Source organism: Rutidosis leptorrhynchoides, chromosome 4, assembly GCF_046630445.1.
Source record: "Rutidosis leptorrhynchoides isolate AG116_Rl617_1_P2 chromosome 4, CSIRO_AGI_Rlap_v1, whole genome shotgun sequence".
NCBI lineage: Eukaryota > Viridiplantae > Streptophyta > Magnoliopsida > Asterales > Asteraceae > Rutidosis > Rutidosis leptorrhynchoides.
The window spans coordinates 337833915-337847411 of NC_092336.1; the positions used below are offsets into that span (position 1 = coordinate 337833915).

The 13497-nt window shown below is 29.3% G+C and overlaps 1 protein-coding gene across 1 annotated transcript; it reads right to left on the reverse strand.

Annotated features, from left to right (window-relative positions):
• Positions 1–4490: 4490 nt before the first annotated feature.
• On the reverse strand, positions 4491–7159 carry LOC139841733 (uncharacterized). Its single transcript, XM_071831938.1, has 6 exons — positions 6853–7159; positions 6403–6786; positions 6073–6287; positions 5739–5848; positions 5148–5247; positions 4491–5006 (listed from the first exon to the last, which is right to left on the reverse strand). Exons 1-6 carry the CDS (start codon positions 7157–7159, stop codon positions 4491–4493), a joined length of 1632 nt encoding a protein of 543 aa, XP_071688039.1.
• Between the last annotated feature and the right edge of the window lie 6338 nt (positions 7160–13497).

Here is a 13497-nt window from a genome sequence, read left to right on the forward strand (position 1 = left end):
GATAAATGGGCGTGGCTACTCAGAACCACAATAATCAAATCCACAAATGTCGTGTTATATACCAAACACATTTGGGACGATCTTCCGCACGAAACCGATGGTAGTGCGGATGGTTATTATACCGATTAATCGGTATCTAGTTTATGTACTAGTCTTTTTTTTTTATGTAATTGTGTGTTTTTTTTGTTCTCGTTTTTTTATATGTAATCGTGTGTTTTACAATCCATTGAGCCTACACATTTTACAGCTTATAATTCACATTTCTCAACAACATTTCTATCCAATACTCCTTCCATATCGATGCCGATTTTCCATCGGTACACCCTTAACAATTCATTGAATAAACATGGTAGTAGATCAATAGTTAAAACATAGCCCAAAAAACATGATTGTTTCTTTTGCAGGATAAACAAACGTGTAAAGTTTTTATGTTTCTTAATGAGCTCCTAAACCAACATTAATGCAGAAATAGGTTATGTTTCTCAATGCGTATTCAGTTTACATGATTGCAAAGTAACTCACCCAAACAATATATAGTTAATGATGTAATTAATGATGTTAGTTAATGATCTAATTAATGATGCTAATTGAAAACGACCCCTAGCCTTTTCACATTTACTTGGGATAGAATTATTAGCATTGAATTCTGCAGTTAAGAAAATAAAAGAATATGAGTAGTTGAATTCAATTCTGGACTCAATTGAGTTCTGCAGTAGAGACAAGACATAAAAGAAACAAAACAAATGGAATCCTTCCTTTTTAAGGTATATTAGTTAAACTTTGGATCAGAAAGGGACTAATGGTCGGTGACAGTTTTAAGCAACAAGTCAACAGCAAATTGCATACAAACATATATACAAGTAAAAGGCCAGAGCTAGTCAACAACAAACATCAAAAAGGAATCACCTTTTTGGGTGTTCTTTGTTTCTATTAGCATAAAGAACATAAATTCGTGCAACCCCGTTGATTGGTTCATGTTAAAATGTAATAATTAAAAACTATGCTGTGATGATAAACCCTAAGCAAAATGGAAGCAATCCAGATAATACGAAGGAAAAATGGAAGCAAATAAACTGATCATCATATAATTAATAGAAATTACTACTAATATTTACATTAAATTAAAGGAGTATAATTTATATAAAATCTAAAAGATACTAACATAAATCTAGTTATAAACAAATCGGTTTACAAAAACACCCAACTCATAGGCCTAAAAACACGACATGCATTCCGGTATCGTGAGTTCAAACCCATGGATGTGTGGAAAATAACCACGGTGGTCAGAGATAGGGCACGTTGTTGCCACGTTAGCAAAAGGACGGCGGTTAAATAACCATAAACATCACAGCAAATCAAAAACCCTTGTTCTCACCGCAACCACCATCTCCGGCTCTGGTGGGAATGTTTCATTCAAAATTTGTAAATCGACATGCTTTTCCTCTATTTTGCAAGAGGCAAACATAATTAAACCATAAACATAAACAACCTCTTTAAGTTGGATGTTCGAAGCTTGCTTGAGACATTCAAGCCCATAATAGATATGTCTACCGTCAAAATAACCTATCAAACCCCAGCGAAATATCGCATTAGGGTTTCCAAAAATCGTACATCGAAATAAAAAAACAAAGAATCTAGGGTTTCCCCAAGGTAATAGAGGCCACCGATCTATGGAAATCCTTTTTAATACTAAAGGATCTTTGGAAAGCTTCGAAAAGCTTTTACAAACCGACTTACACATGAACAATTGGTCGTATGAGTAACTTCCAACTTGAGATAAAATTTCCACAAGCATATCTTCTGGAAGATTTTCGATCGTCTTCGGTTGAGTAACTTCCATTTTTTTTAAATAAAAAATACGAGAAAAAAGGATGAACTTGATGTACTTGAGAGAAATGTGTACAGGAAGATGATGGAAAGTATAACAGAGAAAAGACTTGAGAAGAAAATATGCAACTTGCTTTCTGGCATTAAAAGTTGATTTTTGGTGAAAGTGAATCGACAAGATACCACGTGTGTACTTGATGATGATTTTATTTAAGTATAAAATATACTTCTAATTTTATTTCAATTAGTATCTATAACAAAGTCAATATATATTACTAGCAAATAATATTAAGTAAAGGATACATGGCAAATAATAACCATTAGATTATTATGAGGACCATTACATCAAACTCAATAATATCATATAAACGAATAATATCATATGCAATTTGAGAGGTTTTTTTTACAAGAAGATTTTTAGTGATACAAGTTTCCTATTTTACCCTTAAATTGCTATTAGGTCAATATACCATTTATGGGTAAGATAGACAATTTATATCCTATAATATCTAACTATACAAAAAATAAATCAAAACTAAATAAAAAGGTGAGACCTATTAATTACCCACATAATAATTACCTACATAATAGGGATGCATTTACCTTACCCATAAAGTATGTTACAAGTTATAACCATTTTTTTCTTGTTCCCTTATATTTTCACGAATTGTGAAAATATTTTTAATATTAATCAAGTATTTTGCCAAAAAAAAAAAAGTTACAACCATTTTGTACTATGGTATTTTTTTTATCTGTAGGATATAGAAATTACAACACAAATAAAAACTAAAATCCTTCATAATCTATAAAAACTTGATCTCTTTGTGTTTTCACCTTCACTTGGACTGCCTTGACCACGAATGTAATGACATGTTTTAGGTTATTGTAACATGTGCTTCAAACAATTGTAAAATGCTATTGATGATGTAATAATTAAAACTATTTAAATTTAAATTAAATATGTGTATTCTATAACTAAATGATCAAAATATTGCTTTCTCAACTTTATACGCAACTTGATTTCCAATGTATATCAACCAGAGTGTTCCCTTTCTCAACTTTAAATAGCAGTTTACCCTTTTCAAAATCAACATACATTTTATTACAATTTACACTTTAAATTTTAAGTGTCCATTATCTATCCACCATTTTCAACACCCAAATACAAAAGATACCAAATCTAGGATCATGAAAACCTGTCTTTCGGATCATTGACCCCCATGGTGTTTGCAATGCATTGAGTCACGGTTCCATAATCAGACCTTAGAGATCATAGTTATTCTGATTGTGGAACGTGCCTCAATTTGTTGCTAACACTAGCATTACACCAAATCTAGGATCATGAAACCCTGTCTTCCGGATCATTGACCCTCATGGTGTTTGCAATGCATTGAGTCACAATTGGTAGTGAGGCATACCCAATTTAGATGAAAATTGTAGTGACCAATTTAGATGTAAATTGGGTCATGCATCAATTACCATATGGGAACCAATGAAGCTCCATCTTTGTTTTTTGTTTAAAAGATGAAAATTTTCTAGTTTTGTATTTTAAAAAAAAATGACATCACTAAACATTATGCATTGTTTGTTTGTACAATACAACCTTTAAAATTGATAGATCCACCATTTTTTTCATCTTCATTGGTTCCCAAATGGTAATGAGGCATAACCAATTTAGATGAAAATTGGGTTATGCATCACTACAATATGGGAACAAATGAAGATCCATCTTTGTGTTTTGTTTAAAAAATAAAATAGACGAAAATTTTCTAGTTTTGTGTTTTAAAAAAGGTGTATGTGTACTTGAGAGGTTTATTTTACAAGAAGATATATGATATATATGATGGGAAAATACAACTAAAGAGAGAGAAATAGTTTGCTTTTACAAGAAGATTTTTGGTGATACAAGTTTCCTATTTTACCCTTAAATTGCTATTAGGTCAATATACCATTTAAGAGTAAGATAGACAATTTATCCTATAATAACTAACTATACAAAAAATAAATCAAAACTAAGTAAAAAGGTGGGACCTACAAGTCCATCACAGTACACAGTCCATTAATTACCTTACTACTGTTACCGATAAAGTAAGTTACGGAGTACAAGTTACAAGTTACAACCATTGTGTACTATGGTATTTTTTTTTTGGTTTTTTTTTTTGAAAAGCAATAATATTATATACGAAATATATACAGGTACAATCAAGTTTCACGAAGCCTATCACGATCTATACAAGTGTAATTTGGGTTGTCTACTCACAGTTCTAAACTACGATCACATTTGAGAGTCTAGTTCAACTTGCTTGTCCAAATTTTTTTTTTATCTGTTGGATATAGAAATTACAACACAATTAAATTAAGTACAAGTTACACTCATACAACACTAACCATTCTCTATATTTGAAATTTGAGATTATATATGTATCATAAGAAACATAAATTCCGTCATCATCCATAATAACTATAGTTTTGGGATATTTTTGATAAATACAAAAGAACTAAATGACACACACTCATTTGCTTAAATACCAGCATTAGTCATAACAATATTTTTTATAAGTACTACGAGTATATATTGTCGAATTATAGGCCCCTTTGAATTATGAGCCTTATTCTAGCACACATGTTGAACACTCACAAATTCGCCCTTGATCATGATCAATTTAATTTTTATCTGTAGCAGCAACTAAAGTATCATTGCCAATAATGGCCCCATCCAAATCGCCTCTAACCATATTAATAGTCTCATTTTCTACAAGTTGAGGACCCATCGGTGTGTCACTCTGCAAATGTGTTTCTACATCATCGATACAAATTTGTTCATCTATGTCAAAATTATCTCTAGGTGTTGTCTTGATCACAACTTTCCAATCTTTACGAACAGGATCTGCAACATAGAATACTTCTTGTGCTTGCAAAGCTAGGATATAAGGCTCTTTAGTTTGCTTCAGACCTCGAAAATCGAGTGTCGTAAACCCATTCTCATCAACTTTTATCTTGGAACCACTTGATATCCAATCACAATGGAATAAAACAACTTTCTTCTCATCACCATACTGCAACTCGATTATATCTTTTAAAACACCGTAGTAAGTGACATCTCCCACAATAGGATCGTTATCTCTAGCACTCGAGAAGCTACTTGTTAGAGCCTGAAGTATGACTCTGCTATTTTCTCTCTATATCACTTGTGATTCTGTTATCCCGACTAGTCATGTCCTCATCAACCTGATTTGAGGGAATTTGTTTATACAGTAATAAGTTTGGCTCAGTTATATCATCACTACATTATCGTAATAAAACTAGCAAAAATAACTTACGTAATCAGACAGCCACTCCTCAAACTCCTGACTATGTAAATGTTGAATGTCACGCTTACGTTTATTCGGATTTTGATGACTAAGAATATTCAGATGCTCTCTGCAATCAAAGTAACAAAAAGAGAATAATGTACATTATCGTCAAAATTACACAATGTCATAAAAAATAATCTCATAACATAGTAAATTTAAATAACATACGGTCGTAAGAAATCTATTTCACTACAATTAAATAGAACATGTAAGTATGCAATTGCCAAAGTGTCATAGCCGAGTTTTACTACGTGTGTTGCACCAATTGGTCGACCAGGCATACAAAATATTGGTAAGACAGTATCATCACCACCATCATCATGATTTCGGCTAGTCTTATTATGTATGGTCTCGACATCACTGGCTAAATACAGAGAACAAAATGACAAACACTCTTCCGCTAAATATCCTTCTGCAATTGAACCTCGGGTTTACTCTTGTTTCGCACATAAGATTTTAATGTACCTAAATACCCGAATGGTCAAAAAAAGTTTATATCAGATTCAAAAAAAAAGTTGTATTCAAAAAAGTATAATTTACTACAGCATAAATGGTCACCTCTCGTTTGGATACATCCAACGGTAATGAACAGGTCCCCCTAATCTGGCCTCTGAAGCTAGATGAACCGATAGATGCATCATGACGTCAAAAAATGATGGTGAAAAATCCTTTCTAAATCACAAAGTATTTTTCCAATATCTTTTTCCATGTTAAATAAATCATTAGGATTAAGAACTTTTGAGCATAATTGTCTGTAGTACCGACATAACTTCATGATAACAGAACACACATGCTTCGGTAAAATATTTCTTATTGCCACGGGAAGCAAATGATGCATCAAAATATGATTATCGTGAATTTTTAGGCCTAACATTTTTGGAGTAGGTTTTACCTGAATGCATCTAGAAATATTAGCAGCATAACCATCTGGCACTTTCACCTCTTTTAGCACATTACAAAATTTTTCTTTTTCTTTTTTATCCATTTCGAAACATGCAGGAGACAAAAACACTTTGCCAATTGATAAAGGTTCTGGATGAATTTCATGTCTAATACCCATTTCTTCCAAATCACGACGTCCTTTTAAATGATCCTTGGTCTTTCCATCTATATTCATTAACGTTCTAATGAGACTGTCACATACATTCTTTTCAGTATGCATTACGTCTATATTATGACGTATTAAGTTATTTTTCCAGTATGGTAACTGAAAAAAAAATACTTATCTTCTTCCAATTATATGGTAAGGATGGGTTATCCTTCACAAGTTTTCCAAATTTTATTTCAAAACCTTTCAGCTCCGCAAGCACTTGTTCCCCTGTTAAGCTACGCGGCGGCCCTTCACATTCTTCCGCGCCATCAAAAGAATCTTTATCCATACGGAAAGGATGCAACGATTCCAACCAGCGATGATGTGCCATGAAGATTTCTTTGTGGGAGTTTGATAACCGTGTTGATCTGGATTCCTTATGGCTTGAAGGACAAGGTAATTTACCTTTAGTGCTCCAGCCCGATAAATTTGCATACGCAGGAAGGTCACTTACCGTCCATAACAAAGAAGCACGCAGTGTGAAGTAACTCTTAGTTGATGCGTGATAAGTATTAACTCCAGTATCTCACAACTCTTTCAACTCATCAACTAGAGGTTGCATATAGACATCTATATTATTACCTGGAGCAGATGGACCGGGTATAAGTAAACTTAGGAACAGAACAGGTTTTTTCATGCACAACCATGGAGGTAGATTATATGGCATCAAAACAACAGGCCATGTACTATGTGAAACACTCATGTTTCCAAAAGGGTTAAACCCATCACTCGCCAAACCAAGCCTCACATTACGAGGTTCTTTAGAAAATTCACTATTCTCATAATCGAATGTTTTCCAGGCTAGTGAATATGCGGGATGTCTTAATCTACCATCTTTCATACGACTCTCTTCATGCCATCTCATCGACCCGGCAGTTTTAGGCGACATAAACAATCTTTGCAAGCGTGGTATGAGTGGAAAATAATGCAACACTTTTTCTCCAACCTTCTTAGCTTTATAATGTAGTGACCCGTCCTAATCCATCTGGACGAACACATTACATTTGGTTACATCGCGAGGTACTTGACCTCTATATGGTACATTTTACAAACATTGCATTCGTTTTTAAAAGACAAACTTTCATTACATCGAAAGTTGACAGGAATGCATACCATTTCATAATATCCAACTATAAATGATCTAATCTGTCATTTACTTAATCATAATCTTTACTGAACTCAACGACTTGAATGCAACGTCTTTTGAAATATGCCATGAATGATTCCAAGTAATATCTTTAAAATGAGGAAATCCACAGCGGAAGATTTCTTTTAATCCTGAGAATAAACATGCTTTAAAGTGTCAACCAAAAGGTTGATGAGTTCATTAGTTTATCATAATCGATCATTTTCATCATTTTAATAGACTACAAGATTTTCATTTCAATTTCTCATAAATATACGTCTCATGCATAGAGACAAAAATCATTCATATGGATTGAACACCTGGTAGTCAACATTCACAAGATGCATATAGAATATCCCCATCATTTCGGGACTCCCTTCGAACATAATAAATTTCAAAGTACTAAAACATTCGGTACTTTGGATGGGGCTTGTTGGGCCCGATAGATCTATCTTTAGGATTCACGTCAATTAGGGTGTCTGTTCCCTAATTCTTAGATTACCAGACTAAAAGGGGCATATTCGATTTCGATCATTCAACCATATAATGTCGTTTCAATTACTTGTGTCTATTTCGTAAAACAGTTATAAAAACGGCGCATGTATTCTCAGTCTCAAAAATATATATTGCAAAAGCATTTAAAAAGTGAGTAATGAAACTCACGATATGATATTTTGTAGTAAAAATATGCATACGACGGAATCGAACAATGCAGGGTTGGCCTCGGATTCACGAAACTATATCAATTGTATATCTATTAAAACATATAATGGAAATCACATAATTTCATTTATTAATATATATTATTTATTTATTTATAGTTATATAGAATTTATACTAAATTCCATTTAAAAATGTATACTTATATTATATCTTAAATTATATGTTATATATATTTATTTTGTATTTATATTTAAAATAATTAATATTTATACATTTAGTTATATTAATATATCTATATACTATATATATGATTAGTATTATATAAAAATATATCAATAGTTTGTTATATGTAAGTATTTATATAAGAAATGTTAATATTTTTGATATATAGTTATATGAAATATTAATACAATTATAGTATATGAAATAAGTATATTTTATGTACAAAATATTTATCTGTTTAAAAATAATAGTTTTGGATAATAATGATTCACTAATAATAATAATAATAATAATAACTTTATTAATAATGACAATACTAATAAAAAATGATATTGTTAATAATGATACTTATGTTAATAATAATAATAATAATAATAATAATAATAATAATAATAATAATAATAATAATAATAATAATAATAATAATAATAATAATAATAATAAAAATGATACTAATACTAATGTTGATGAAAATACTAATAATTTGTATTGTTTTTAAAATAATAAAAGAAATAATAATCATAATCATAATAATGATCATAATACCTATATTAAAAATAATAATATTAATAATACTCCTAATATCTAATGATAATACTTAGTAATAACAATAATGATAACAATATTTAATTATGTTAATGACGGTAACAATAATAATTAGCTTATCCCTAATAACAATGATTAATAATAATAATAATAATAATAATAATAATAATAATAATAATAATAATAATAATAATAATAATAATAATAATAATAATAATAATAATAATAATAATTATAATAATAATGGTAATATTAATACTACCTCAACGAAGTAGCCCTTAAAAAAATGGCCAAGTCCGGATTTGAACCCGCGACGTCCCGCTAACCCGATAACGCCTTTAAACATTCATTTGACACCTCATTTCTGATTTAATTGATACATCAAATCTATTTATCGTAATATAAATGTCTATCTTCTTCTTCTTCTTCTTATATATAAACACCCCTAACCATTGAACTGCGTTTTAACTTCTGAAATAATTATTACACTAAATAGTTTTAACTCGATTTTATGTAATCATCTTCAATATTCAATACCATCATCAACCTTTTTATTTTACTGTCCAATACTTATTATGATCATCTAATCCTAATTATCAAGATATAACATCAAAATCATATCATCTTTACCTATCATCACATTACATCATTCATCATGATCATTATGATCATCATGATCATGATCACAATCCTCATAATTAAAATCATCACCTAATCATTCCATACATCACCATCGATCATGTTTGTATCATTCGGTTCTTCTGTTTTAATCAACTTAATTGTGTTGTTATCATCAACCATTCTATAAACCATGTTATTATACTCTATAACTCAATATCACGAAATCATGTAACACTACCGTTTAGCATCACGGTCCAAAAGAATAGGAGTCCAGTAGATAATTTCCTTGTTTAGTGATCCTCGGCCCAACTAGGATATGGCAGCACAAAAGCAGTCCAAATAAGAGGGGTCCAGCAAATTAGACTTATTGGGACGTTTGCAAATAAAAAGAATATATAGTTTAATTATTCATGGGATTTAGGAAAGAACCTATAGTGACCCATCGTTTTCATTTGAAACAGATAAAAAGTCAAAGTAGCTGTACAGCATCTCATCATCTCGTAATTGTTCAAAAGAAAAAAAATATAATTAAAAACAGCGATGAAGGTAACAATATAACAGTGGCTGTGTGGTTTGTGGTGGTTGATTAGAAGAGGAGACAAGGTGGTGTAGTTGCAACACTCAAAGATTAACATCGAAGCAAAAGTGGTTTGGTTGGGTTTATACCGAAGTGAGAATATAAAGAGTTGGGCTGGGTATCGAACAAGTTCGGAGGTAGGAGTTGTTTAGCGAACAGCAAGGTTATTTGGTGATCAAAAGGAAAATAGAAACAACAAAAATAAATGGGTGTTGTAAGTGCGGATTTGTGTTGATCGTGTGCAAACAGAAAAACAATCGTAGTAGCTATATATCAGTGGTTTTTAACAGAATTTAAAGTGAAAGAGAGAAAGAGAAGTGATTTTCATGGGTGTTGGTTTGGGTTTGACGGTGTATGGTGTACGACTGTGGTGTTTGATCCAAAACAGCAAACAGAAAACAGTTGGACAGAAGCTGTAGTAGTAGCATAACAAATGCGTTTCAATGGGTGCTTGTTATGGGTTGGTTCTTGGCTACATAGTAACCAAAAGTAGCAACAAAAAGGTGGTGGTTAAATGATGATGGAGATGGAAGATTATAGGAGATGCAAGGTGGTGATTGTGGTGAAGTTGTTTATTGTTGCAAACAGAAAATAACATTAGCAAGTAAGCAAATGGGTTTGAGGTGTTAAGTTTAATTGATGATGGTTGTTTTGTTGAATGGGGTTTTTGTGGAAGTCATTCAACGAAACAGAAATATATATGGCTAAAATTATCACATGCCCATATAAATATCTATGTATGTCTATATATTTCGTAAATTTGAATTATGAGAAGAAGACACTAATCAATAATAGTATCCTCAATAGTAATCAATCATATTGATCAACTTGAATCACGGGTGAGTTTAACCAATTGTGAATAATAATTTAATTATATAATAATAATATTAAATGTGTAATCTGTTAAATGATTGAATGTGAAAGGAAATGATTAGCAATAGAAAAAGGGAGATCATAATTGATAATGGTGATGGTTCATCTAATTATTTGTAGTATATATATATATATATATATATATATATATATATATATATATATAATCTATTATGTAATAATAATAATATTATAATTATAATTATAATAATTATAATAACAATCAAGAGAGAAAATGTGTTCCACTAGATACACAGTAAAACTTAGCTTGTTAATATATGCCGACAGTTTTAACATGGAGTGCTATATCGTACTCCATTGTTAATCAGTGTCGGATAAGAATATTCCGGAAGATCCCAAATTTTTACAGTAATTATTTTTATTTATTTTTAGTCATTATGGTATAAAATTCAGTTATTAACTATTAAATAAAAATTACATCACTGTCCGTGCTCGATTCTAGGTAAAATATGAAAAGTGTTCAAAGTTAACATTTAGCTCCTAAATATATTTTTAATAAGCCTATAATTTATATAACTCATTTTCGGATCCGTTTATTTTAAAATCATATAAGTTCGTATTAAACTTGTTTAATATCCATCGAATGGTAATTGAGTGTCACTGTCCTTTACTAAATAGATTCGAATTCACAAAATATATTTAATATACTTTATATACTAATATATTGATGTTTTAAATAATAATAATTATAATATTCTATTTTTATTTTATTTTACATAATAGCAAATATATATAATATTTCAAATTATATTTCCAATTACCATTTATATATATATATGGATACACACATAACTATTTACAATTAATTGTTCATGAATCGTCGAGAGCAGTCGAAGGGTAATTGAATACATGAACATAGTTCAAAATTTTTGAGACTATAATATTACTGACTTTGCTTATCGTGTCAGAACATATAAAAATTAAGTTTAAATTTCGTCGGAATTTCCAGGTCGTCACAGTACCTACCCGTTAAAGAAATTTCGTCCCGAAATTTGATTGGGATGGTCATGGCTGACAATAAATATGTTTTCATGACGCATACGAGTTGAAAATTAGATTTTTATCATCAATAATTAATATGGATAAAACAATTCATTTATGTGAAGAGTACGAGTGAAGTTATCACAAAATAGTGAAATGAATAAATGTGAGTTCGTCTTAACCGGTGACGTAGTCACGGTTGATTTCTGGAAATCAAGGGATTTAGAGAAAATCTTCGTAATAAGATTTGATTCTTCGGTAATTAAGGAGATTAGGATCTTCTTTGATTAAATACAATAATCTATTTTGATTGCTCTGTCGAATATTTCACTATAAATCCACTCTCTTCATTTCCTTTATATTTTGGAGTTCCATACATTTGTTTTCTCATCCCGAATTTAAGTCAAGCGAATAATGATCCAGAATTCATAGATATGAAATTCGAAATGAACATAGCTAACATTCTAAGAGAGAAATTGTAATAGCACGATCTTGATTGGTTAAATTACCAGAATTTGTGACGACCCGAAAATTTACGACCAAATTTAAACTTTATTCTTTATATGATTTCGACACGATAAGCAAAGTCTGTAATGTTGAGCCTCAAAATTTTTGAACTACTTACACGGATTCATTTAACCTTTGACTATATCCGACGATTCACGAATAATTATTTGTAAATAAATATGTATATATTATATTAATATAAACATTAGAATATATAATATTTTGATTTAATAAAGTATACTTTAAATAATTGGAATTTAAATTCTAAAATAACAATTAGAATAATTAAGTATTGTTAATATATATAAATATGTATTTATTATTATAATTCCATGATTAAATAGATATAAAAATATATTTGTTATAATTACTTTTATTATCACTAATATCAATATCTGTATTATTAATATTATGGAAATATATAACTTGTTATATCTTCATTATGATTAGATATTATTACTATTAAAATATATAATACTCATTACTATATAATATATTATATAGTTATAGTACATAATCTATAAATTGTAATACTAATATATTAATTATAATTGTTATACCAATATTGTTATTACTTTTAATAATAATATCGATACTAGTGTTATTAATATTATTATTTTAAAAATATAATAAATAGATATGAAATTTGATATAAACAATTTATTATTACTAATAATATTATTAATATTAATAAAATTAGTATTATTATTGTAATTATTATCAATAATATTATTATTATAAATTTCACTAAAAAAAATTATTGTTATTGAGACATATTATTATTATTACTCTTTATATTATTATTATTATTATTATTATTATTATTATTATTATTATTATTATTATTATTATTATTATTATTATTATTATTATTATAATTATTATTTTTATTATTATGTTTATGTTTATTATTATTAATCATAATATCATTATTATTATTATTATTAAAATTATTAATTATTAAAATTAAAATAATATATATATATATATAGAAACAGATTTATATCACGCGTAATTTATACCTTTATCAGTTTTATTTATTTATTTTTCTGTTAAAATTGTGCTGCTCGTGACACTTTGTCGACCCATA

Coding starts and splice junctions, on each gene's coding strand:
- LOC139841733 (XM_071831938.1), bottom strand. CDS start 7,159: ATGTCGCCTAAAACTGCCGGGTCGATGAGATGGCATGAAGAGAGTCGT. Junction 6,787..6,852: donor ACCCGGTCCATCTGCTCCAG/GTAATAATATAG, acceptor GAGATACTGGAG/TTAATACTTATCACGCATCA. Junction 5,849..6,072: donor ATATTTCTAGATGCATTCAG/GTAAAACCTACT, acceptor TGATTTAGAAAG/GATTTTTCACCATCATTTTT.